Genomic DNA, 23,640 nt, shown 5'->3' with positions numbered 1-23,640 from the left:
CTGCAAAAAAAAAAAAAAAAAAAAAAAAAAACAGCACGGAAACGGAGAAGCTGGACTCATCGCGCCGATTCAAAGACAAACATTGGTGCCTTTCATGTGCACATTAACAAACAACCCGAGGAACGCTTAGCCGCGTTTACACATTTTCACATTTCCTCTCCTCATTTTGTAACTTTTGGGCGAATCCAAACAGGGTAATCACATTTCTGTGCACATTTGCAACGGATCCGGGACGCGATCCTCCGTGAGAACAAACGCTTTAGCGGAGGGAAAAAATAAGACATGCACAAATACCTTGTGTTCCAGGCTGCAGATTATTGTCCTGCGAGAAGAGCTATAATATAAAAGCTTGATGTTCTGCTTCCAGTCGGACCACCGCTTCCGGGTCGCTTTGTTCACTTCTGGGTGCTGCTGCGAGGCTCACTAGCAGCGGCAGCAGAAAGGAAATCTGCTCATGTTGCTCTGGATGTTTGTTTAACCGCACAGCTCGCCGTGTTGGCGTTTACGGTGCACTGCATGCCAGGTGAAAAATGTTGCGGTGTTTTTAATGCGTGTTGATCCAGCAGAAGCCAACAGCAACCATCCCGGACGCTATAACATGTAGCACTCCGTCACAACAAACAGTAGAATCATTCAGAAATAACCTACTGATTGCATTATTGACAAGGGGAAAAAAATGCTAAATGGATTGCAATTAATGGCATAGGAGCAATTATATGAAAATCACTATTATATACTTATATATATATATGTATATATATATATTGATTATAGGTGACCAACATTTGTCATAGAGGCCCTTAGAATGAACATGTGGCCCTGACCACATCCAATGAATGGTACAAAATTTGTGCCCCCCAGGATAAGTTGAAAATTGCCATTTAAATTTTTTTATTTTATTTAATTTTTTTCATTTTTTAACAATGTCCTGTCTAGCACTGTGGTACTAAGAACAATTGTCTTGATGCCAAAAAGAGCCCAACAGATTTTACTTTTACAAGTGGAGCAGTACGGCTATCGCCTTAGTGTTACGCTTGATTTATGCACATAAATTCCTTTATTATAATTCATGCAGGGAGTTTTACAGATTATATGGACATTGCCATTTAAGTAGAACTGGAAAGGAAAAACAGAAAAAAGATGAAAGAAAGAGGAGATAAAAGGGAGATAATGAAAAAAAAAATTTTTCAGTCTGCTTCATCACTTGCAAAGATGTAAAAAGAACAGCAAAACCAACGGACATGGTACGAGACATACAATAAAGTAACTACCTATGCTAGATACTATTGCTGACGTATAAGTAGTATTATTTAATCTGTCATGTATACTGTGGTAGCTAAAGATAAAAGAATATGAGTTTTCTGTATGGAACTGAGTCTAAGTACCTGGAACCAAGCACCTGTAGTTGCACCTGTAGTTGCTTGGTTACAGGTACTAATATATAAATAATTTCAATGGGTAAACTCACTTTTTTAAATCGTATTGATAACTAGGCGTCGCCCGATATGGTAGACCTTTTTTTTTTTATCATAGGTGAACAACACTTGTCATAGATGCCATTTATGGCCCTTAGAATGAATATGTGGCCCTGGCCACATTCTATGAATGGTGAAAAAATTTGGGGCCCAGGATAGGTTGAAAATTGCTATTTTATAATTTCACTTTAGACTGATAGTAATCCTGACCAGCAACATACAGTGAGTGTCACTGAAATTTCAACTTAAGCCCACAGGATCATTAATCTAAATACAGCAAGTATTTATTTATTTATTTATTTATTTTTTATACTGAAGCAGAAATGAGTAAACGGACTGCCTGTCTTTTAAAATGGTAAATGTTTTAGGCTCTTTTTTTTTGTTTCTACATATAGTGATTTACAGGATCATTTTCCACAGACTTTTTTATTTGTTTCACCAAAGTAGTGTAATGTTTGTGTATTTAGGGTGTGATCTTCAAACCTTCATAATAAGAGGTGCTAAATTAAAATAAAAATAAATAAAGATTGTGTTTCCAACTGGGGGAGTGGCATCCCAGTGGTTAGGGCATAGAGCTTGGAATCCAGAGGTTCTGAGTTCAAGCCCCACTCCCACAGACTGCCACTCTGTGTCTCTAAACAAAGACCCTTAACCCCACACTGCTCCCTGGGCGCCGCACAAGTGCAGCCCACTGCTCCCCAAGGGGATGGGTTAAATGCAGAGGTACATTTCTCCAATGTGAGATCAATAAAGTTCTATTCAATTCCTGAGATGTGCGAACTGCATTGTTTCAGTTGTGTGTAAATTTCATGTGTAATCGGCAGTTAGGAGATTAGTGGTAAAAGAAAGATCCAGTTGTGCCATGTGCCTCAGCTAGTATGTTCAACCTTTAAAAATAAGAAGACTGCTACTTAACTAAAACACAACCAGTTTTTTTTTTTATATTTAGAATTACAAATTTACAATGATTAATTATTTTAACATAATTATATTTACGTCCAAAAGAATTTACTTCATTACCTATTTTTAATAGTAGGTTCACTTTTGCTCTCGACATTTACTATTTCTGTCCAGACCAAATATGGTTCAGCTGTGAAATTTTGCTAAACTTCATAGCCAAAGTTTCCTCTCAGGTTAGGAAATGTCCTCTGAAGCAGAAGCTGGTTAAAGGAACCTATAAACCAACCAGTGAACCATCACTGCCCACAGTTCACATAGTAGGGGAATATAAAAAAGAGGAACGGGTAAAGTCATACCTGTGGTCAGAGAGCTCCCTTGAAAAAAGCCCTACAATTAATATTTTACCTCGTGACGCAGACGCATATGTGGTTGGAAATCTCTACAATGAAAGTTGAACCCTGACAATCAGTCTCTTGAGTAATTATCTAAATCCGCACATCAGTTTTGGCTTATTTTTATTAGAATGGAATAGAATAGAAAATCAATTTATTGTCCCACAAAGGGGAAATTCTGGTTTTACTGCAGCAAAAAAGATTATAGCAAAAGTGGTCACATCAATGTGGATCTTAGAAAAGTGTATAAAATCAAACAATATACTTTAAAATATCTTCTTCCTAGGAAACTGATCTGCACTGAGGTTGCTAAGGTTCCCCATTGTGTATTTCTCCCCTTTAAACTTCTTCTAAGATGATCTTTGTGAACCTTTTAAAACTGATTCCTCTTTGTGTCAAGAACTAAAAGTTCGCTGGAATCGTGAGAAGCCACTGGTTGTAGAAACTGGTGTGTCGACGCTACCACTGATGTGTGCATATGTCTGTGTGTCATAATGTGTGTGTAGGGGGAGGGGGTTGGTGAGTGATCTCATTATGTTTCCTGTTTTTCGCACCACTTCTCTCCAATAGAAGTGACAGTCCTGACCCACAAATATACAAAAAAAAAAAACACAACAGTCCTTCTTTGACACTTTATTTGAGTCAGAGTCAGGAAATCTGATGCATTAGTCAGAATGCTGCGTTCTTTTAGTTGACACAGTGGGTTATCGCAGTGATGACTAGATAACCTCAATTTTTCGATATTTATTTTTCATATTTCTTCAATGCAAAGCTCTTTTACACTCAGGTCTCTTGTCATGGACTCTATCTGGGTAAGTAACCTAGACCTTAATAATTTGGATCAGCGACAGGTTTTTTAGGAAGGATGGTTTAATTTCATTGATGTGTTTTCTTAAGAGTTTCATGTGCTTATCACATTTTTATAAGGTGAACATTCTCGATTGATGCTGATTGCATTGCTTGGTCTTACTTGTTAAATTGAACTTAAATAATGTGTTGTTGATAATCAGACCTGTTAGACTGACTACAAATAGGAAAAGCATTGAATGTCGCTTTAAAGATTATATATCTGGTCAGTGATTTTCCACATTTGAACTTGGGAGCCATTCAAATCTATGTTGTAAATTTCTGTAAAATCCAGTTATCACCAGTAGAAGAAAACCAACAAACAAAGATATAACTCAAATAACCCTTGTCTATTTTTGGCCAAGGTTTTTGTCTCTTAGTGAAAATCTGCCATAAATATGGTCTTAGATCTTAATTTAATAATAAACTAGACTGAAATATCCTGGAGTCAACATCTTTAGAAGTTTGCTGATTTATTTATTGGACAATTGATTCATTGACATGCATGATATTTTTTGGATCTTGAAGTTTGTCTGGTTAGGTTTTCCAGAATTTTTTTTGATAAATTTTGGAAATATTAATATAAAGTTTAGAGTTAAACTTTTTAAAATCCTTGGCAGTTTTAGTGATAAAATCACTTTCATTCAACCAAGGATTTGGTTTCAGATTTTTTTTTAAAAGAACGAATCATGCTTAAAAAGGAGTACAGATATTAAGAATTTCTTATTTAATTTTCTTTTTTTTTTATTTGTTTATATTCATTTTTTAAACAAAAAAAACTAAAACAATTAGTGTTACCCTTCTCATTAAATAACTATATAGTCTTTATTGATATTACCATAATTAAACCCTTCTTATTGAGCAGCCCTAAGCATGTCTCCACTGGTACTTTGATTATCTATCTTACTTGGTAAGTTTAAAGTCTTTTCAGCTTATTGTCCTCCCTGCCATCACCCTAATCTTTAGCTCTGTCTACAGATTCTCTGGCATGGTTGTTTCAAGATGTTACTACTTCTATGTTATATTATGACCAGCATATTGTTTAAATAAACTGAATACTTGAAGCTTGAATCATTTATAGGTATGGATACATTGGGCCTAGTTGTATGTAATATTTTGTTATTGTCTTCTTTTAATCGTCTGGTGATGATTTATTGAATAACTAACTGATTAAAAAGTTTACCTGATCTAGGGCTCTGGAGCCACAACTATTTTTTTTTTTTTGTGGTGGATTTTAATGTGTTTTCAAACAATACATGTATATAAACTCCAAAAGAACCTGATAGTCTGTTTCTTACGTATTTTTCTTTTAAAAGTCTGAGATCTTTATTTTCAAAACCTAAGCTTTAGAATGTCTTCATAAAACTGACTTAGCAATTTTTTAGGATAAATCGTATCCATTAGAGGTTTGGCTGGTTATAATGCTATTAACCTTGGAACTCCAAGCTGGGAAGTCAGAGTTGTGTAATCTCTGAGATGATATTGTTCCAGTTTCCTATTGACCGAAAGTCAGAAAAAAAATAAATAAATCTACTGTATATGGGCTGTTATATGTTTGCCATGGCTGTTGTTACAACAGCAGTAACACTGCTCTGCTTTTGTCTTATAAACACTAAAAAGTAGTAAGTGTAACACTGACTAAATATCACATAGATAATGAGAAACAGCTAAAAAGGTCAAAGAATGTTTTACTACTGTTGATGCGAGTAGCTGCGATCTTATGTGCAGAAGTGGGATGTGATACTATTGCCCCAACTTTCTGTTTCGCAATTCTGATTTTCCAGGTTGTTCCAGATGAAATTTCCTTCTCTGAGGTTGGGAACTTGCTGAATTATCCAGCTGATGTCGGCTTCATAGAGTTACTCTACAAAGAAAAAAATATATATTAGCAAAGAGGTGTTTAAACCTGCTCAATAAGCACTTGAAACTGCTTTTAAAGAGCAGATAATGAATGTTAAAATTGTTAGTTTTACACAAGGTTTCTGTAACGTGAGAATCTTATACTGGCCCGTATCTGGTATGATCCTCGTTGTTAGTAAATGTAATCTTAGAAGTATTAAGTCAAACATTATATTATATTATTTATTTATTATTACCTTTCATTTACTGGCTATAGAGTTAGGTTGATTATTAGGGATCCAGGTTATATACTAATTAACTAATCAAAAGTTATTTGGCCTTATCTATTGTCTAAGCATTCATTGATAAACAGCCATTTACTGGTGTTGATTTTTCTGTTTAATTAAGAGAGTATACATATATATATATATATATATATATATATATATATTTTTTTTTTTTTACAATATACTGAAATAAAAAAAGAAGCACATCATAAAATTAATGATCTATTTTGTAGCTTTATACTGACAAATTAAACAAAAATGTTTTCTCAAACAATTAAATGTAAATATATACACATAAAATATAACTAAATGGCAATTACTGTCAAAAAAGAAAATAAGATAAATAAATTAGAATATATGAAACTGTTATAATCCCCACAATCCCCCATAAACAGAAATCTCATTTAAAGACAGGGAGTGTTGCTCCGACATACTATCAGACTACTTCAGCTACCTGATGGTAGCTGGAATAGTGTACTGTTTCCAGTGCTGGGAGTTATACTTTGTGATGTTTTGGTTACGGTTTAAAATTGGCTCAATGAGGTGCATTACCTCACGAAGACCCTCACTATCTACCATACTGATTGGTGTCGTCTTTTTTTAGTCATGCTACAAATTTGTGTAAACTTCCTCCACGTCTTGCATCATCCTCTCGAACTCTCTTCTAGATGAGACCAACTCTACAACACTCAAAGAAGGTCCGCCTAAGCCAGAGTTCCTCAGCTGCAATCCTCCAGGTCTGGTGCCCTGCACCTTTTAGATGTACCTCTGCTTTTTTATATGACTCAACATATTATCAGGTCAATAGCAGGACTCTAGATACCCTTACTGCACATCGAGGAGGTAATTCAGCCATTTGATTCAGGTGTGGAAGCAGAGACACATCTAAAAGGTGCAAGACGCAGGACCTAGAGGAACACTGCCTAAGCGGATATTATCAGTTAATCAGATATGACAAATTTTAATCAAATAAGCCATTTATTGAAAATTCATTGCAAGCCAATTATTTATTTACATCCTCCTTAGTTGCTACAACTAACATGTACTGTAGTGAGCCAACATTTTGCCTTACAGGCTTATCCATCTGCCTCTTACGAAGTCTCTTTAAGGGCAGCCAAACACTGCTTTCTGGTGTCTCTTATTTAATTCCCCTGACTTCGTACCTTTGAATCTAGTGTCCCTAAAATAAAGGGCAACATAATCTGTCTTACCTCTCCTCTGGTCTTGGAGAAATTGCACAGTGGTTATTTTTGCCAGCCTTACAGGGATAGAAGTGCCTCACAATGATGGACATCTTGATATAAAGCCTCAGTCACATTCATTCAATCACAAATTTACTTATAAGCCTGACCGACTTAGGTTTAAAGTAAATATTTTTTTTATTTGTAGCTGCATGCTTCATCTGGTTAGAGGTAATACTTTAGAGCAGCTCAGACACAATCCTGCCTAAAAGCTAGTAGGGAATCTGTAAAGGGAGCTAAAAATCTGGGTGATGAAAAGAGGGACCTTCAAAGTTGGAATTCAGCACAGCACAAATCATCGCAGTGGAAACATGGAAAATAATGCATACAGTTCATAGGAAGGATTTGAAAAATAATAATTGTATTAAAATCAATGAAAATAGGGATTGAGGTTTTAATATATTGTTTAAACATCCTGATCATCGTAAATCTTTCCTATGTGTCAAATGTAATGTTCTCACACTCTCAACGCTTCGTGATCTAATAGATTGCCAAACCATATACTTTTGTTTCAGGTTGTTTTCTTGATACTGTCCCACATGATCACTAGACCTGGTCTCACTGAGGCGAAAGAATATAAATGCGTAGCTATTTGCCCGCCTGGTAGGTTATCACAATAAAATCCCCCAATTAACTTTTAGTTACTAGTTAAACATCTCTACAAGTTCAGCTAATATCTCTTCTGCCTCTGTTTGTTTGTTTGTTTTTTTGTCCTTAGGGTTCCATAAAAATGGTTCTTGTAAAAATGGAACGTTTACCTGCACAGAATGTCCTTCAGGGACATTTACTTCCATAAGCAACACTCGTGATAAATGTGTGCGTTGCGGCAATTGCGGTCGTAAGTGTCTTTAGTTGTTATACTGTAAAACGTTCTTCATTGGAAGTTCTTCATTTATTAGTTGCTCATAATGGACTAAATAGCTTCTAATGTCTGTTATACCAAAAAATATTTATTTCTTTAAGGTCCTAAAGACGAGAAACAACCTTGCACTACGACTTCTAATGTGGTGTGTAACTGTTCAGCTGGAGAGTATTCAAAGGAGGGTGGCTGTGAGAAATGCTCTTCTACAACTGGTGAAGGTCAGATATAATAACTTTTCACTTTTCAACGTATTCATATTTGATTAAATGAAACACCAAAATACGAAGACAAATAAATTTAATCATGTGTTCTTTAGATACCAGCAATAAAGATTATGTGGACAAGTGCCTGTCATGCCAAAGGTAAGTGAAGCTACATTTTGGGACACCCATAGTGGTGACCAAATAGCTGAATTGTCCAGTTATTCAACTGTCAGCCTGTAGCCAATCAGCAACTAGCAAAAAAATTAACTACATTTCTTAACAGTTAATGCAGAGGTTTGGCCATGAGAGCCCTGGAAACTTATCAAGATGGCAGCATGGAAATAAAAAAAAAAGCATTGTCCTTATCCAAATAGCTTTTAGAAAGCTTGTTTTGGTATATTTATGCAAGTAAAGTATTTTTAAATCTAAAAGTCTTAAATATTCCTTAATGACATTTATTATTGTGAGTAAATAAAAAAATGGGATAATTCATTACAATAGCTGGGACCAAATGTTATATTTTAGCAACGGTATAGAAAGACATTTCATCACTGATCCTTTAATTTTTAAGGTTGGTATAAATTTCACAGAATTTCTACCTTTAAAAGTGCTTTTCTGTAAAGCTTAGAAAATTATAGCCAGAGCTCTGATTAATGGTTTTGTAATTTTGTCCACAAATTGCTCAACACCAAAAGAAACTATTTGTTTTTTTTTTATTTAAACCATATCTGCATCTTTAAATCAACGCTTGCCCCAAAAGAAAATAATTCCTTGACCTATGTGGTTCTGTTGTTGCTTTAGACATGCTTTCCTCTTGTAAAATAGGAGCATGTTTTGCAGTCAAGCTGTAAATTTCCCAGTCTGATATGTATTTTTTTGCACATCTCTATGAGGAAACACAGTTTCTGTGGTTTTGCTTAGGCCCAGTGCTGCCTGGGTTTGACAGCATGAACTGCGGATGTCTCTGTACTCAGGAAGCTTTGATAAGATTGATAATAATACACCCGCAAGAAAAAAAAAAAAAACTTTTTACTTCAGCAGAATGTGTTGATAGTTAAGAAGATGAAGACAATTTTCAGCATCATGCCTTTTCACAGCTGCTTTTATTAATTGTCTTTCTTGTTATAATGTCTGCATCACTATATGTGACAGACTGTGTTTCAAAGATTCCTTCTTTCTAAACCTGGGCTCCAATTTTTTAAGCTGGTTCATTTAGAAGTTATTTCATGTTATTTACATATTTTGCTTACTTAGTGGGTAACACTGCATAATCATAAAAGCAGTATGGCTTAGTCATTTTTCAATGGTTAAAAATATCCACTTCCTTCAGGTTGTGAGAATATAATTGATGCATACATGTTGTTTGCAGCTTTTGACCTTTTAATTTTTAGTGAAAACATCACTGGAACATACCAATAACTATAATAAATAACAGAATTCAAAACCACTGATGGGTCATGGGAATGCAAAAAAAAGTAGTGTTGTCCCGATGCCATTTTTTTGGCCCCGATACTGATAACAGATACCTGGCTGTGCAGTTTTGGCTGATACCGCTACCATACAAACACCATCTGTCTGAAATTGATGTGTGTCTGTATATCTGAATCATACTACTTGGATGTAAAATAATTGCCATCATGGCTTTGTCAAGCTGCTGCCTACCTTTCTGAAGCAAGAAAAATACTAATATAAAATGAATCCAGTAGAACTTTTAATTGCCTATCTGGAATGGGTGACAATAGGTGAATAAACTTTTGGCTCTAAAATGGTATCGGTGCCTTATTTGTTGGTACTCGCCGATACCGATGCCACCAATTTAGTGCCGGATCAGGGCCCAGTCCGATACTGGTATCGGTATCGGTGCAACACTAGAAAAAAAGACATTGCTTTTCTTCACTCACTTGTATTTGGTTCTTTCTTTTTCAGTGAATGGTGTAAGAAAAACCGAGAATGCTGGAAAAACTGTTCTCTGGCAAACACACCAGATAAACCTGTGAAAGGTAGGTAAAACATCCAGATATATCTGTTATTTAATTATTCTCTTCATACCCTCAGAATCTCTTTAGATTTATGTATGCATCTATGAGGACAATGAGTCCTCAAAAAAAAGAAGAAACAAAGAATAGGCCATTAAAACTACCCAAGCAGATAACTGTTCAACTGCTTAAGCAACCTTCTCATGAGGCACAGCACAGTTGCCATTTTTACATACATTCCGAAGGTACACTCCCCAGGTTTGTTATGTTGACAAAATTTTAAAATCTTTTTAGATAAACTATAAAACTTAGGACAATTCAAAGTTTTAATTTATACCCCATTTTCAAGCCATTTTACATAAATGTCTTTTGACTACTCTTTGTAGAAATGTTGAATCATTGTTCTTTGTTTACTTGTCTGTCCCCACTTTTGCTAATAAAGATCTTTTAAACAAACAAAAAGTTTACACTGCAAGTTTGAAGGAAACCCCTTGGGGAACATCATCCAGATGCTAAAGCCGTTACACTAACTTCTACCTCAGAGAATCGTCTTCACAATATGTCTCTTAGTCAATAAATAACAGAAAGGCTAAGCTCCAAAATACATTGCAGACTAGTTGTCAGTGTATCAACCGCTGAGATTACAGGTCCACAGGTCCAACAGCCCCATCTCTTCAACCCCACCATCCACCCCTCCCTTTCCCAGTGAAGAAGGTGAGCTACATAATTTTCAGGGACAGGCCAGTTAGCATCACTACAGAGTCTGTGAGAGTTTCTCTCTTGTTATTGCTTCAAAAACACAAAATTTAAGTCTTTATATATAGTATAAAAAATTGATTCACATTTTCTTCTATATAACGAAATAAATATAAAATAAAACAAATAAAAATGGGCTACAGTTGTTTGTATTTGATCGTGGACAGTTGAAGGAGAACATTGAGGAGCCTCCAACAGCCTGTATTAAAATCACAGCCAGTATTAAAATACTTCAGTTAGATTTTTATATTCAAATTGAATAATAGACATTAAAAGGCATCTATAAATCTTGATCATTTTCATGAGTAGGCTGAAGCAGCCACACCAAAAATACATGTATTTTGTTGTCATTGCATGTATACATGAATGAAAATCAAGTTCTCAGGGCCAGCCTAAAAATGTTCTGTCCTTTGTTTGAAGTTATAGCGAAACCTAATGGGAGTTGATTTTCGAAATCCAAAACCTATTTTCTTTTCATGTGTACATAGATAAAGCAAAGTTTTTTGGGTGGCGGCAATATCGATGTCTGTTTCCTGGCGCCGCTCCTGCATGGAGAAACAGCTTTTTAAGTTTTATTCAATTCAATTTAGTTTATTTATACAGCGTCAATCCACAACACACTCCACCCCAAGACTCCACAGAGACCACCCAACAAGGTAACATAGTCAGATTGGTCAAATGTTTCCTATCTAAGAAAAACCAGCTGATTGCATGAACTCAATGACTCTCTGCAATACTTCACATTGAGCATGCATCTAGGGACAGTGGAGAGGAAAACTCCCTTTTAACAGGAAGAAAAAATTAGAAGGAAAGGGATTCCTGTTTGTCGAGTTGGTGTGGATGATCCTTTAAAGTAACTTTGAAAAGTAGATAGACTGAATGATTTCAGAGAAAGTTGAAAAACCCGGAATGAGGGTTAGGAGGAGGGTACTAGGAATTGTGAATGAACATGCTAGGAAATATCCCCCAAGACCTGAGGATTGAGCCATACTCAAATAAAATAAATTGGATAAGCAGAGAGAATGACGCCATTGTAAAAGAAGAGTATCCTGATCTAGTTTGGTAATGCACTGCATGACGATGATGATAGGTGATACCAAAAAGCGAATGATTAAAAGAAAATTAGCTCCAGCAACCAAATGGCAGAAGCAGCAGTCACCAGATTTGATTTTCTAAGGGCCCCCTGGTATGCAAGACATATAGATAAAAGTCTAAAACTAATATGAAACTAATGGAAACAAAACTGAAACAAAGCATCTAAACAAAAAGAAATAGAACTAAACTAGCCACCAAAAAAACGGACAAAGTTAAAACAGAAAATCAGAGGTTAGAATTAAAAACAATTAAAACCCACTACAATTCAAAACCATTTAACCATAAAAAAAACCATATGAACCTGATTGTCATTCACACACATTTAATATGAAACTACAGTACACACATTTTATTCAACATAAAATCCTCAAGTCACTCCACATGATTCAACATGACTCCTGAATTAAATAAACAGATTATTAATGTTGAGTGAATGCTATGAGATATTGTCGAGCTCAATTACACTGACAGAGTGGATGAGCCGAGATGCCTCTGTAAACTGAAGGCTGCCAAGCTTGGCTTTGATCATTTAAAAGTGACAAGACTCTCACTTGAATTTTCAGCTTATTCACATGAGACTCAGATTCTATGCTAAATCACATACAATAACCTAAGCGAAAGCCTAAATGGTTGAATGACCATCGGAAGATCCTAACTCCTCATTACAGCAAGCATGCTAACTGATGAATCTTTTTTTTTTCTTTTTTTGTCACCAAATGTTTACTTCAACTGACAGTTTGATGCTTTTAAGCATGAATTGTTTCAGATCAGTTTTAAAATGCCGAAATCAAATGAGTTTGAGCATATTCAGTGACACATTCATGCAAGTCTAATAAGGAATTTGGGTTTCCGTAACTTGAATCAAATATTTATTGTACTTGAAAGTGCAGGAAGAGTTAATCAACAAATGTTTGCTTGACTAGGCGGGGGATGGGGTTATTCCACTAAACTTGCAGTATTTAATGTTCAAAAGATTTATAATTCAAATTAAAAACATGCCAGGCTGCACAAAACAACGTTAAAACAACTTTTTTTTTGCTTTTTAATCAACTACACAAACTTAGGGCTGAAGCAATTATCCTGATTAATCATGATTAATCGATTATTGAAATAATCGTCAACAACTTTAGTGATAGATTATTTGTTAATGAAGTATAGAGACTGTAAAACATACCTTTAGCTGACAGAGGGATCAACTTAGAGCAGTATTGAGCAGCAAAATTGTAAAAAAAATTATTGTAAACAATTTGCATTTTAGATAAAAAAAAAACAAAAAAAAAAACTTTTCCTTCTGTCAATATGCTCTGTCCATAACTCCTCCAGTGGAACAATTTTAGTTTCACCTGGTTTAATTTAGTAAAAAATCTTCTTTAAGGACCCATTGGTTGTCCGATTATTATTCGATTAATAGAAAAAATAATCGACACATCAATGGATTAGCAAAATAATTTTTGGAGCCCTACACTAACTTCAGTTTCTTAATAAACCAAAGGAAATTCTAAATTTTAGTTAACATGCATTTCAAAGCAGAGGATGAACTGTTGATTTTCGAGTTAAACCACAATCTTTACAGTACAGGATATAGAGTAGATTTGAATAGATACAAATTGGAATGAATATGACAAACTACAGTATATAGTTGTAACTTTTAGAAATTGAACATTGGAGTGAAAAAGACATTGGAAAAATCATGCAAAATCGTTGATTCATCTATTAAAAGCAACACATAAACAGCTGATAATTTGGACATTACATTGGTTAAAAATTGAAAAGACGTTGAAAATCTAGCTGGGGACCCAAGGATCAGAGTATTTATACCAACATGAGGTGGTGAAATTCTTATTGAAATGAAGAACAGGTTCATCTTTAACTAAAAATGCCTCAGACTTTAGTTTAAATAAAATGTATGCGTCAGTTATAGAAATAAAGCTTAAACAAGTTAGATAAATAAATTATATTAATCTTTACAATGTAGTGTTACCTGTGTCATCTTAATTTGAGAATGTTGTCCTTGCAATCACCAAAACCAATGAAACGTTGATTAAAGAATTAATGATTGAATATTGAAATTTAGGACTCCCTTATGTATGATTTCTGGAATCCTACATCCATTTAAGAATTGATCTAAGATCTAAAATTAAATTTTTGACTTAAAACTTCTTCAGATCCTGCAGAAATTTCTAAAACCAGAGGCTTATTGGGAAGGGTTTCTAAGGGGAGAACCTGTTTTATTCCTTAGCATGCACTCAAGCAAAATATTGAACAATCTTGTAACAGATTAAGGTCGTCCTAAACTAAAAAAAAAAGGAATTTGTAAGAACCACAATCTGCAGTAATAGCTGAAAAACAAAAGAGGGTTTTTAATGGCTAGTTCAAGCATAAAGCTTAGCTGTTTAAAATATTGCGATGAGAGCTTTGAATACCTAATTTCTGCAAATCTCAATTACCAAAAGTAGCATTATGAAAAAAAAAAGCGCAACAAAATTCTTGAGAAGAAAAGGACTGATCGAGTCAGATAAGCATCCGCTAAAGATATTTTTTTTACCGGTTTCTTAATCATGTGGTAAATCTTTCATTTTCCTCGTAAACGTCTCTGCAGTCATGGAAACCTTTACATTCTCATGATCACAGACATTTTTACTTCATGCTTTTCCATTTGCCTGCACATTACGGCAGGCTGCGCAGTCACCTTCTGGGGGGAAAAAAAAGAGTTGTCAGTGATAAGTAGAACTAATACATTGAAATTGAACATTATCTTTATTGTAAAAAGATCCACATTTGGCACATGCACTCCTATCAGCTGTAATATTGTTCTCATCATGAAGCACAATAGTGAATATGTTTTTGGGACATTTTTTTTTTTGAAAAACAAAACAAAAAACTGTTTGTCTCTTTAGAGATTTGAAATGACCCTGTTAGCCTTAGACCCTCCATTGTCCTAAGACATTTGGTATACAGTAACTTTAATCACCTAAACTTAGAAAGCTTGAGCATCTTTTCCATAAGGAATAGATAATTCTCTTTGATAAACCAAAAATGCTGTTACTTTATCATGGAAAATTACACTAAAACATATTATGTCTGGAGGAATGTACATATTTGTGCCCGCACAGTAAACTGACTTGACATTGAATTGCAATCATTGTCTTTAATTCCTTGCTTGTTGAACTTTTGTGGTTCCTTCTGCATCTTCAGTTTAAAAAAGATATTAAATAGCTAATACAGCTCACTGGGGAAAAAATTCAAAATCTTTAAAAACAGGAAGGGAGACAGTAAAATCCGGAAAATAAAATGTTTGTATTTTTAAGGCAAAGCATGTTTTCTTTTTCTAACATGAATGACGAGTGTATCAATAGATATGAGACATTTGCTACCATTGTTTTTTATCTCTTTTTCTGCCTTTGATGGAAGTAAATTATCTTTATCATACTAATTAAACATGTGATTGCAATGCATTTTCTCTCCATAAAGATGAAACGAAGACTCCTACTACAAGTACAACTACGAGAACATCTAACCCTATTGTCGAGAAAGTGGAGAAAGATCGTAAGTTATAACTTTTTTATTTAGTTTTAATAAGATCAATAGGTCCTAAATTTTTCCAGTTTGTCAGTGATTGGAATTAAAGGACTCACGTCTGTGCTATGTTGTTTTTTTCAACAGATAACCACTTACCCTGGAATTATTTGCTGGGGGCTTTTGGAACACTTCTGGCGCTGTTGTTGTTGCTACTGCTCCTCTGTAACCTGCTCAGAAAGAAAGATGTTCTTCCCTGCTGGACCACAAAAAAAGATTTGGGAAGACAGACCCCAGGAATCAATGGTAACTAAATATTGTATCTAACTCCACACATCTGATCAAAGACCTTAGCAGGATCATTCAATAGACTCTGCTCCATCTCTTATCAAGCATTTGAGTTTACTGTTAGATTACCTTAAATTTTCATGGCAAATAAATTCAAAAGAAATTTAAAAATAATATTTTAGGAACTACACAGATTTTGAATTTCACTTGTATATAAGCTTATAGCTAAATAGAATTGCATTAATTTACTTTTCCAAATGTGAGAAAAGGGATTTCAAAATATAATCAATTAAGTAAAGGATATATAATGGAAAATCTGGGATCCATATAAAGATAGTGATCGCAAAGTGTAGAGCTTCAATTAGTTATAAAATGAATATTTGTGTGGCAATATGGAGCTTAAAGATCTAACAGACTAGCACCCCGTCCCAAAAAAACTGCTGTTTCTGACTATATTTCAAAGTGGTGAAGAACTGTGTTGGGCCCAGATATTTATGGGAGGAAACAATGACTTTGCCTAACACAGAGAACATAAGAGACATTTAAAAACTGAATGCACAGTGTTGAAAAAGGTGAAATTAACATATCTGTTTGTTTAATTAGTGACCACACCTGGGCTGGAAATAAGAATAGCCACCTAAACCTACAGTAGCTGCTTGAGATTATACAGGAAACATTTTTTCAATTTCTTTTCAATTCAATTCAGTTTATTTATATAGCGCCAATTCACAACACGTGTCATCTCAAGGCACTTTACAGTTCATCAGATCATACAGTCAAATTGATTCAAAGTTTTCTATCCAAGGAAAACCAGTTGATGGCATCGGCTCATTGACTCGAATGCAGTCCCTCACAATAGCATGCTTGTAGCGACTGTGGAGAGGAAAAACTCCCTTTTAACAGGAAGAAACCTCCAGCAGAACCAGCCCCCTCCAGCAGAACCAGGCAAAAAAAAAGAATGCCACAAATTTGAGGAAAAAAAAGCTGGCTGTCTTTAATAATAGAGCTGTTTTCCTTCCACTAACCAGAAGATGATGGCATTCAAAACTGCAGCTCTGCGCACCTGATACATATGCAATGGCGGGCACAGAAACCAAAACATTAGCTACAATAACCCATGTTCTGCTTACTGAAACAATTTATAATATAAACTATTAAACAGATAAGGAAATTATTTAAAGTTGTGTCCTACATGCACTCACAAGGGAGCCTGATGTACATGCAAACTGAAAAAAAAAGCCTGCTGCACACTGAGGGTTGTTGATTCAGTTCAGGATAAGTGACATCAGAATTGACAATACAATGACCTTACAATGTAAAATTGAAACAGCAGAGAAAAAAAATTTAAGAATGTTTTATCCCTATGTGTCTGCCATCATAATAAAAAGCAGTATGAGGAACACTGAACTGAGCCCTTGCAGTCAGACGTTTTTGTGTAATCGCTACAATACCTATAGCAACGGTGTTGCTATAGGTATTGTCCTCCAGCTTTTGCGCATATTGACTACACACTAAATTCCACAGGGTTAAATATGCAGTGCCAAAGTACATTGACTATTTTAGAGGTATTACAACAACTGGAGTGAGATATACACTATATATAGAGAATTAATTTAACACTAGCAAATGCACTCAGATGGGTGTTGAATTTAACTCTTAAAGTGTTACTTTAATGCTGCCAAATATAGTCAGTCGCTTCCTTCAAATTTCAGACTAATCTAAATACACCAAGTTAGTGCTATTGTTTACTCTTCAGGAAATCACAACCTGCATAATCGTGCAGGAGGGAAACAGAGTCCACCCCTTACAAACTAATATTCAGGGTTTAGAGAATATTAGTGTTTGCTGTTTGTTATGCCATTTCTGCATTAAGTGACTCGATGCGAACAGAAAACTTACTGATGATATCTGCTTTTCTCCTTACAGAACCACACAGTCATCACTGTAGCAGCCCGACCACGCTGGTTTGTGCTAAGTTTCATGATCTTTATGCTGTATTCAGATAAGAGTAACCTACAGACAGTAGCTGTACTGTAGGTGGATGAAAAACAACCTTAACACCACCACTTACATGCACACTGGTACAAAGGTCAAAAGTAAAATTCTGATAAGCATCTCTCTAGTGTAGTTAAAACAAACATTTCTGACAAAGGCCAAAGATAATTCACTGGTATTTTAACAGTTACAGAGGATTTTTTTTTCTTTTCTGAGAGAAAAGGGAAATTATGTTTTATTTGTTCTTTCTTGTTCTTTCCAGACATTTGGTATTCATGAGGAAACTCCCATGATGCCCCTCTGTCAGGAACCATCTGCTTATATTAACTGCTACGTGCAGCGGGCAGTTCCGGCGGGTAAGGTTAAATTATTAATGCCTTTTCCTTGTGACATATTATTTAGCTAATAAACAACAAGTTGGAACCTAATTTTGTGCTAAAATACATTAAAGAAGAATAAAGACGTATGGGTTTAATTAATCTTTTTACTACTGTTAAACATGTAAATATGTAGAGATGAGACCTTTCACCCTTATTAGATGTCATCTCATTCTCACAAATGTGTTTTGTGTTGCTATGAGGTTTATGACCACCACAAATGTTATATGAGTCACTGAATGATATAAGAAGAACGCATCTGAAGAAAGGAACTCACTCAAGGAAGTCACCTCCCTTTCAGTTTTACTTTGTGTTAAGTGGACCACATAATTAAATACGACAGCTAAATACGACCAGAGACGTTTAGGGTTCTGATTGGTACATTCATTATATAGGTGGAATGCCCCATGTTTCATAATTAGATATAAGGTTAATATTAACAAATAACATGGTAATAATTTTGTGCATTACTAAAAGGTGCAGTAATTGGGTATTATCATGATGAAATGTGTACTTTGCCTTTCAGAGACTTTCAGAATTCTTTGCAAACTTTTTTGAATAACAACCAGGAACCTTGTGTATTTTAGGTGTGGCTCATTTTTGTATTCAGCTATTCTGTCAGAAGTCGAGAAAATATTGTGAATTGATAAAGTAAATTAATAATAAGGGAATGATTTGTATTCTTGCGGCTGCAACTCAGGTATGCTGTAAATGGTAGCGGTGTTAGCCTTTACACTCTAAAGTCTTCCGAAAATATGTGGGTATTAATTTCATGCCCTATTTTTTAATATACGTTTTCTCAGTGGTAATAAATATTACAGCGTGACGACCAAAGATAATTTAGGAACATTATTAGTTTTCTTTATAAACCTTAACTAAAAAAGTCAGTAAAAGTCTTTTTTTAATTTGGAATAAACCAATTTGCAATGCTCTGCGCTGTCTGATCACGTTCCTGTCGCACAATCTCTGTTTTTGGTTTTTTTTCACCTTTTCAACTGTTGCTTCACAAAAAGTTTATCTGTAATCAGTCATTCTTGCTGAGGTGGAAAGAAGGAAGCAGGATGCCCTCTCTTGCACGTCAGTCAGCATTTCAACATCTAGGGTAAAGTGAAATCAGATAAATAATTCATATCTTTGTTTCACACCAGTGTTAATCTGCCAAAAAGCAGCTCAGACAGTCAGTTTATCGCAATGTTATGCACATTTTCCTTTCTAGATTAAATTAGACTGAATGACATCACAGGGTAGGCTATAATGAACTAGATATTTTTTTAAATGTGAGACATATCCTCTATTCAACGTTTACTGAAAAAGCTTTAAGCTTTTCTGATGAAAGATGTCTGAGAATTTAGTCATGATACACTTGAATTCAATTGTAAAAAAAAAAAACTTTCAAAAAGTGTTCAAATTAAAATGTTTATACATTTTGAAGTAACACCCACAGCCTCCGTCTTATCGGGATGTAATTGGATTGATTACCACACACATAAATTTAGAAGAAAATTATGAATGTATAGAATATGTTTGTATTCAGACACCCTTGAATTAGTTATTTTTAAAGTCACGTTTTACTCCATTACAGCTGCAAGCGTTTTTCTTTTTTTGTATTTCTCAGCCAATTTTGCACCTCTACAGACTGAAATAAATTACTCAGGCTCCTTTTTACCACCGATTCTCAATTGGATTTTGGTCTGGACTTTATGCGTTAACATGCTTTGAACAAAAACATTACCATTTTGTCAGAAGTTCGGGGTCCTTAACTCATGTGAGTTAAATCTCTGTAACAGTCCAAAGTCTTTCTGTCAGCTCTCACCCAGCTTTCATGTCGCTGTTGCAAAACACATCTCCACAGCATGATACCATCACCACCATGTTTTAAAATTTGGGCTTTGTTTAGAGGACAGCGTGTCGTGTTTTTTTTTTGTTTTTTCTGCTACACTTTGATTTGTTGGCTAAAAAGTATGTTTTTTTTTTATGACCTACTTACAGACACTGTTATTTTCTCCCTCCTGGCTTGTGCAGCCAGTGCAAATAACAGTTTGGCGATCTGTTTTTGAAGATAGCCAACCAACAATTTTACCGTAGCATTTCCTGTGGTAGACTCATGCATCGGCTGTGTGCACAGGACACGCTGGTGCTGCAGATTTTATATCCCTGAGTATATATCTGAATGTCCGATGCTTCGTTTTAAAGCTCATACCAGCCGATACTGATAACATGCTGATAGTATTATGTATCCCTAAAAAACAAGTTATGTATTGTTGAAATAAAACTTGAACAGTGCCTTGCGAAGAATTTCACTCTCCTTTAATCTATTTGAATTTGTTTGAGAAACAAACAAAAACATCTTTTACCGTATTTTAGTTCACTGACCAGAATTTCCTCGTATCTTTGCTGCATCCTCTTCATGGCTCGTGGAAAACTGCAAACAGGAGTTTTAACTGCTTTCTCTCAGAAACGGCTTGCCACCCGCCACTCACACTTTAACCTAAACACGCTTTATACTTTCCACAACCTCATCCCTGTCCTGCTACGTTCCTTGGTGTTCTTGATGCTTTTTGTGCTCTGATATGTTTAACAATAATGACAATAATAACATATATTGTAACCTCAACGTGCAATATGTATGATCATCAAAGCAAGGTTAAAAAAATTAGATCAATTTAAAATATATACAAATAAATAGTGCAACGAAAATATTGTGCAGGGTACAAAAAAACCCAAAAACGTTTTTGGTCCTTTTTAAGAATACTCAAAAGTCTGCGGTTCCCTCAGATGGTCAGGGAGGATAATTAAGTCAGAGGAGCGGCAAAATGGTCCCTGATGCTCAGCTTAATGTTACATAGATACATACCTTGCAGAACTAGGGAGACAGAGAAGTTAGTGGAAGATGGAGATATTGTGGTTGTAATTTCTACTGTGAAGCCTTTTTAGAAGTGCTGCTCTAATATAAATAATAGGTTAAACTCAGGTAGACTAATTTCACTAAACAGTCAGCCTCTCAAGGCAGGAACTTATTTTAAGACTTATTTAGGTATGTAAATGGGTCTGAATAGAATGTCCAGGCTTAGTTTTTCAGTTTTTTTTTATTTTAGCTTTACACTTCTGAAGTACTGTGTGCTTTTTCATTAATCAAAAGCATAAGGATGTGGTTGTAACAAGACAAAACTGAGCAATTTCAAGAAGAGCGAATACTACTGTAAGTCAATGGAAACTAACCTAAAAAAGGCCAGTTGACCCATCCCAAATCTCTTTTCCCAGGTGTTAGGCAGCATGATTACTCTGGTCGGTGGCCTGCCATTGTGCTCTATGAAATCATCAAGGAAGTTCCACTGCGTCGATGGAAGGAGTTCCTGCGGCTGCTCTCTGTGCCCGACCAGCAGATGGAGCGAGTGGAGCTGGAGACCACTCTGGGATCCATGGAGCAGCAGTATCAGATGTTGAGGCTGTGGAGCCAACGCTCCTCTGCGAGCCTGAAAGATGTTTACTCCTCTCTGCACCACATGGATTTATCAGGCTGTGCCCAGCAGCTGCAGGAGAACCTGGAGAGGCTACAGTGGAAGCCAGAGGTGCTGTAGGGCTCCTGATTCTGCTGCTGCATCAGGAATGAGTACAAATCCATCTGTAATACAGATGGAGGAGGGAACAACAGTTCTCTCTGGGTGCCCTCGCAACATTGGCAGTTTGTCTTGGAAAAGTTAAAGGACAACTGCACCGATGTCACGTATTTCATGAACTCTGTAGCTGAATATAATCATGAAAGCAGAGGTGGGTTTTTATTGACCTGCCAAGAGTTTAAGTATTTTTCTGAGTATTTACATCCTCTAGTAAACACCAAACACATACACTGCGCACTCGAAGGAGATTTGGTCGAGAGCAGAGACTAAAGGAAAAAGAAAGCAACCGCAGCAGTTCTTAGAAGCTATTTGTTTCTCTAAGTGTTCATGATAATTCTCCAGTAATCTATTGTGAGATGAAAAAAATATTTCTTTCAATTGGGGAAATGCCTCTCTTTAAGTTGTAAATTTCTGCCTTGAAACCCTCAAACAGACACCACTCTACCTCTTTTTCTCTCATGTGGGCATCATTTATAGTCCAAAAGCAGAGAGTTGTGGTTTTACAGCAACACGCTGACGTTCATATATGACTAAGACTTGCATGCTCTAAGAGTTTGCTGAAAGGATACATTTCCTGCTGTAGTTCAGCTCCTGAGGTTGACCTTTAGTTTGTTTGGTGTTTTGACTAGTTGTAACAAAGACTTTATCAGTTTTATAATTTCTAATGCTCAGAGATTTTGACTCCGTCTGTCATGTTTGAACAACATGGATGCAGAGGCATTCCTTCAGCAGGAAAGTCTTGTAGTACAGCACAGCCACTGTGGCTCACCACTTAATGAAGGAGATGACTGAAATCCCCGAAGGACGTCAGATTTTCAGTTTCCTGCAACTAAAACGGTGTCAGTGTGCAGTAGGCTGGGTTTTTCCTCACCACGCGTATTCCATTTAAAGTGATAGTTGTACCTTGTGGTGTTTAAGTATCTCAGTTTGAGAGTTTTTGTGTGTCGGTTCAGTTTATTCACAGGAAAGGAAACAAACTTTCCAGTTCCAAGGAGGTTATTAATTCATGTTTGCTTCCAAATGTGTTTTTGATCCTGAAACCTGTACATGAGTTTATATTTTGTAGATATTACATTTTTTTGTATTTTATGAAACTATTTATAAATGTTCTTCCAAATGTTTTCTAATTTAATTTTGAATGTTTTAGGATGTAATATGATAAAGCAATAAAGGGGTCCTGTAATAAATCATGTCTAAACAGTTTCATGTGACACATAATGATAAATAAAAGAAAAATGTTGGTCCCATTCTTGATGTGCAGATTGAGTATTTGAAGAATAACTACCCTGCCTGGGAGAATGATTTGTAAACATCTTTATTTGAGCTGTTTTTCAGTGTAAATGTCTGAAAATTAATTAGCTTAGACATTTTTGAAGTTAAAAATCTATAGTGCAGCTAAAGAAAAGGGTAAAAAAAATAACATTTTACTTGAGCAGCAGTGACATTTTGAGTCAACTCCAGTAAACTGGAAATGAGTTGCAAGAAAGTAAAGCTCTACTTTGGTAAGAGTTAAAATAATGTGGCATTAGTCATTCCTTAATTTTGCTTTATCAAAACAAATTCTGCACAGAAAAACGCTAATAAAATATAACACAAAGTCTCTTTTTTCTTAATTACAAGTAGGGCTGAAACAAACGGATTAATCGCGATTAACTGATTATTGAAATAATTGCCAACTAATTAAGTAATCAGTTAATCAAGAGTATAGAGGTTATAAAACATGCCTTGACCTGATAAAGCAAGTGGAAAAGTTTTAGCTCTAACTAGTTTATTTTATAATACAATCTTCTTTAAGGAACCTTTTGCTGTCCGATTATTGATCGATTAATCGGACAAAATAATCACTAGATGAATCGATTTGCAAAATAATCGTTAGATGCAAATCATTTTTAATGCAAAGAATGCTGTTGTTTTCTGTGCTTTTGCTGTGCATAAACTAGTTGTGAAATTACCTTGTCCACGTGCAGCCCGAAGG

At 35.3% G+C, this 23,640-nt stretch overlaps 2 protein-coding genes across 3 annotated transcripts in view; one reads left to right on the top strand and one right to left on the bottom strand.

Moving 5' to 3' along the window:
• Positions 1–539, bottom strand: part of LOC107087492 (zinc finger protein 362-like) — a 14,998-nt gene extending 14,459 nt beyond the window's left edge. Inside the window, exon 1 of one of the 2 annotated variants that reach the window (XM_015379085.1) lies at positions 295–539. The gene's annotated coding sequence lies outside the window, so the exon portion shown is untranslated. The remainder of the gene's footprint in view (positions 1–294) is intronic. The other variant, XM_015379083.1, reaches the window with a different exon arrangement.
• Positions 540–3,448: 2,909 nt separating this feature from the next.
• Positions 3,449–22,867, top strand: LOC107087477 (tumor necrosis factor receptor superfamily member 1A-like). Its single transcript, XM_015379064.1, has 11 exons — positions 3,449–3,579; positions 7,496–7,583; positions 7,699–7,818; positions 7,944–8,060; positions 8,159–8,204; positions 9,972–10,045; positions 15,344–15,418; positions 15,536–15,694; positions 17,603–17,640; positions 17,934–18,027; positions 21,310–22,867. The coding sequence occupies exons 1-11, from the start codon at positions 3,532–3,534 to the stop codon at positions 21,624–21,626; spliced, it is 1,176 nt and encodes a 391-aa protein (XP_015234550.1). The 5' UTR covers positions 3,449–3,531; the 3' UTR covers positions 21,627–22,867.
• Positions 22,868–23,640: the final 773 nt, after the last annotated feature.

Source organism: Cyprinodon variegatus, unplaced genomic scaffold (assembly GCF_000732505.1).
Source record: "Cyprinodon variegatus isolate N-32 unplaced genomic scaffold, C_variegatus-1.0 Scaffold185, whole genome shotgun sequence".
NCBI lineage: Eukaryota > Metazoa > Chordata > Actinopteri > Cyprinodontiformes > Cyprinodontidae > Cyprinodon > Cyprinodon variegatus.
Note: the sequence above shows the minus strand (reverse complement) of the source record. Positions and strands in the feature narration are given on the sequence as shown.

Excerpts from the sequence above, each read along its gene's own strand:
- LOC107087477 (XM_015379064.1), top strand. The coding sequence starts at position 3,532 with ATGCAAAGCTCTTTTACACTCAGGTCTCTTGTCATGGACTCTATCTGG. Across the intron at positions 3,580-7,495 it reads TTGTCATGGACTCTATCTGG|GTTGTTTTCTTGATACTGTC; the intron begins GTAAGTAACCTA and ends CTTTTGTTTCAG. Across the intron at positions 7,584-7,698 it reads CGTAGCTATTTGCCCGCCTG|GGTTCCATAAAAATGGTTCT; the intron begins GTAGGTTATCAC and ends TTTTGTCCTTAG.